This window comes from Camellia sinensis, chromosome 12, assembly GCF_055761805.1.
Source record: "Camellia sinensis isolate YWXY chromosome 12, ASM5576180v1, whole genome shotgun sequence".
In the NCBI taxonomy this organism is placed as follows: Eukaryota; Viridiplantae; Streptophyta; class Magnoliopsida; order Ericales; family Theaceae; genus Camellia; species Camellia sinensis.
This window is the reverse complement of record NC_138972.1, coordinates 23,691,108-23,694,384: the sequence shown is the minus strand read 5'-3', so window position 1 is coordinate 23,694,384 and position 3,277 is coordinate 23,691,108. Positions and strand designations below refer to the sequence as shown.

The 3,277-nt window shown below is 40.4% G+C and overlaps 1 protein-coding gene across 1 annotated transcript; it reads left to right on the top strand.

Moving 5' to 3' along the window:
- Positions 1-292: 292 nt before the first annotated feature.
- Positions 293-1,351, top strand: LOC145803440 (uncharacterized). The gene has a single exon (XM_082896711.1). The coding sequence runs from the start codon at positions 293-295 to the stop codon at positions 1,349-1,351; it is 1,059 nt and encodes a 352-aa protein (XP_082752837.1).
- Positions 1,352-3,277: the final 1,926 nt, after the last annotated feature.

Sequence of the window (3,277 nt, the reverse complement as noted above, 5' to 3'; positions counted from 1 at the left end):
GAATGAAAATATTTCTGTTATTGGTGTTTTGGAAACCAAAATCAAACATTGTAATGAAATAAAGGTTTTTAAGAATTGTTTTGGTAATTGGTCCTTTTTGTCTAACTCACAACCAACTGAAACGGGTAGGGTGTGTGCTGGGATAATGAGGTGTGTAATATTAATTTGGTTTTGATGTCCAACCAGCATATTTTTTTGTGAAATCCAAGTTTTGGCCACAAATGAATGTTTCTTTGCTACGTTTGTGTATGTGGAAAATAAACACTCTTTGAGGAAAATCTTTTTTGAAGAAATGTCTCGGATATCCCACTCTAAGTCCAATTTCATGTGCTCTTTCCTGGGGGATTTTAATGCTATCTGTCACCCTCAGGAAAAAGTAGGGGCCTCTTTGTCTTGGTCTAATGATAATGAGGAATTCAACTGTTATATCAATTCTTCGGAGTTGACGGATCTTTCTTATGGGGGTTGTCAGTTTACTTGGGCTAATAAGAGAGAGGTTGGGGCTTATATTGCTACTAAGATCAATAGAGTGCTTGTTAATGATTCCTGGTTAGCTAAGTTCCCTGAGTCTTCTGCTTCTTTTCTTCCTTCTGGTATCTCTGACCACTCTCTTGTAGTGGTGAATGTCAGTGGTACGTTGTCTTCCTTTAAAAAGCCTTTCAAATACTTTGACTTTTGGGCTAGTCACCCAGATTTCCTGTCTACTATGAATGCTTCTTGGGTCCAGTACGTGAGAGGGGTTCCTATGTTTAGGGTGTGTCAGAAATTGAAAAATCTTAAACTCGCTCTTAAGCTGCTGAACAAGAAAGATTTTAGTGATATTTCTATTAGAGTTCGGATCTCGAAGGCTAGTTTTGATTTGGTTCAAGTTAAACTTGATAAACATCCCTTGAATGGTGCCCATCAGACTCAGGAGAGGGAGGAGTATAAGAAGTATTGTGACCTTAGCAAAGTGGAGGAGAGCCTTGCTCTTCAAAAGTCTAGAATCCAATGGCTTGGGCTAGGAGTCAGTAACAGTGTCTTCTTCTTTAGATCTGTGAGGAATAACATTAACAGAGGGAAAATTCTTAGTGTTGACATGGGGGATGGCACTCGTTATTCCGATAGCAGTGATATTCATAATACCTTTGTCCAGTTTTATACCAACCTGTTTGGTTCCCCTTTTGTGGATCATTATAATGGCCTTGATTGGATAAAGGCTTTGGTTAAAACCAAAGTTTCTTTATCTCAATCGGTTATGCTTGCTAGGCATGTGTCTGATGATGAGATTAAGGAGGTCCTTTGGTCTCTTAAGGCTAATAAGGCTCCGGGCCCTGATGGTTATTCTGCGGGTTTTTTAAAGAGCTATTGAGGTATTGTGGGCAAGGAGGTAACTCTAGCTATTTGATCCCTTTTCGAAACTGGGAAACTCCTTTATGATATTAACAATATGATCATTGCTCTTATTCCTAAGATCCCTAATCCTTCTAAGGTTGGGGACTATAGACCCATCTCGTGCTGTAATACCATCTATAAGTGCATTGCGAGAATCATTGCTAATAGGGTTAAGCTTGTTCTTCCAGACCTTATTGATCCTGTGCAGTCTGCCTTTGTCCAAGGTAGAAAAATTTCTCATAATATCTTCTTGTCCCAAGAAATCATGAGAGGGTACCATAGGAGCTCTAACTCTCCTAGATGTTCCTTGAAAGTGGACATTATGAAAGCTTATGACAATGTTAGATGGGAGTTTATTCTTGATATTTTATCTGTTATGGACTTTCCTCCTTTGATGATTTCTTGGATTAAGGCCTGCATGACCAACCCCTCTTTCTCCATTTGTATTAATGGTAGCCTCCATGGGTACTTTAAAGGGGCTAGAGGGCTTCGACAAGGGGACCCTATGTACCCTTACTTGTTTGTTCTGGCTATGGAAGTCCTTGCTAGAATTGTTGCTGAGAAAGCTAGCAGTCCTTTGTTTCGTTTCCATTGGAGATGTGAGAAAACCAAGATTGTTAACCTCCGTTTTGTCGATGATCTAATGATCTTTAGTAAAGGTGATCCTGTTACTGTGAATCTCATCATGCAAGGTTTGGATGAGTTTAGGACTCTGTCGGGTCTCACTCCTAGTCCTAGCAAAAGTAATATCTACTTCTCTGGTTGTAGTAGTGAGCTTAGAGATGATATTCTTAGGATTGCTAAGTTTACTGTTGGTACTCTTCCGGTGAAATACTTGGGTGTTCCTTTGATCACCACGAAGCTTAAGGCTACTGATTGTCAAATCCTAGTTGATAGGATTACTAAGAAAGTCAAAAGTTGGACTAACAAGCTTCTCTCTTACGTGGGTAGAGCTCAACTTATTCAGACCGTTCTTTTTTCTATGCAAGTATATTGGTCTTCTCTTTTTATCCTTCCTAAAAAGGTTATTAGAGAGATTGAATGTATCTTGAGATCCTTTCTTTGGTCTGGGGTGGAGTTGAAGAAGCATAGTGCTAAAATCGCGTGGAAGGAGATTTGTAAGCCTAAGAGTGAGGGGGGTTTAGGCTTCAAAGATTTGGGTGTTTGGAACAAGGCGGCTATAGTTAAGCATGTTTGGTTCCTCTTTTCTGGGGGGGAGGGTTCGATGTGGTGCCAATGGGTTAAGTCTTATTTACTCAAAGGCAGGAGGTTTTGGTATGTTAAGATTCCTAGTGACCCCTCTTGGGTCTGGAGGAAAATTCTGTCTCTTAGGAAGATTATCTACCCTCTTATCAACTTTGCGATTGGTAATGGGGAGAGAGTTTTTTTGTGGTTTGACAATTGGCATCCCCTTGGTTCCCTCTGGGATAGATTTGGGTATAGGATTCTTTATGATATGGGTCTTCCTTGTGATACCAAAGTTAGTTCCATTGTCTCTAATTCTGCTTGGAATTGACCAATTGCTAATTCTTGGGAAATCAGGGAATGTATATCATCCACTCCTCCTACTTTTAGGCCTAGTAACGAGACTCAGGATAGACCTTATTGGAAGCTTAACTCCGATGGGCTCTTTTCTATTCATTCTGCTTGGGATTGTTTGAGGGATAAGGGTCCTAAAGTCCCTTGGGCTAATTTGTGGTGGGGGTCTCCTTACATTCCTAGGGTCAGCTTTGTGGTTTGGTTGGCTATTCATAAGAGGTTAAATACAAGGGACAGACTGCAAATGTTTGGCCTTGTTTCTCATCCTATCTGCTCTCTCTGTCAAGTCCTTGAGGAGAGCCATTCACATCTGTTTTTTAGGTGTACTTATTCCTCCAGGATATGGGCTAACATTCAGGCTAAG

What these genes read in the sequence shown, in the direction of transcription:
- LOC145803440 (XM_082896711.1), top strand. Translation starts at nt 293, where the DNA reads ATGTCTCGGATATCCCACTCTAAGTCCAATTTCATGTGCTCTTTCCTG.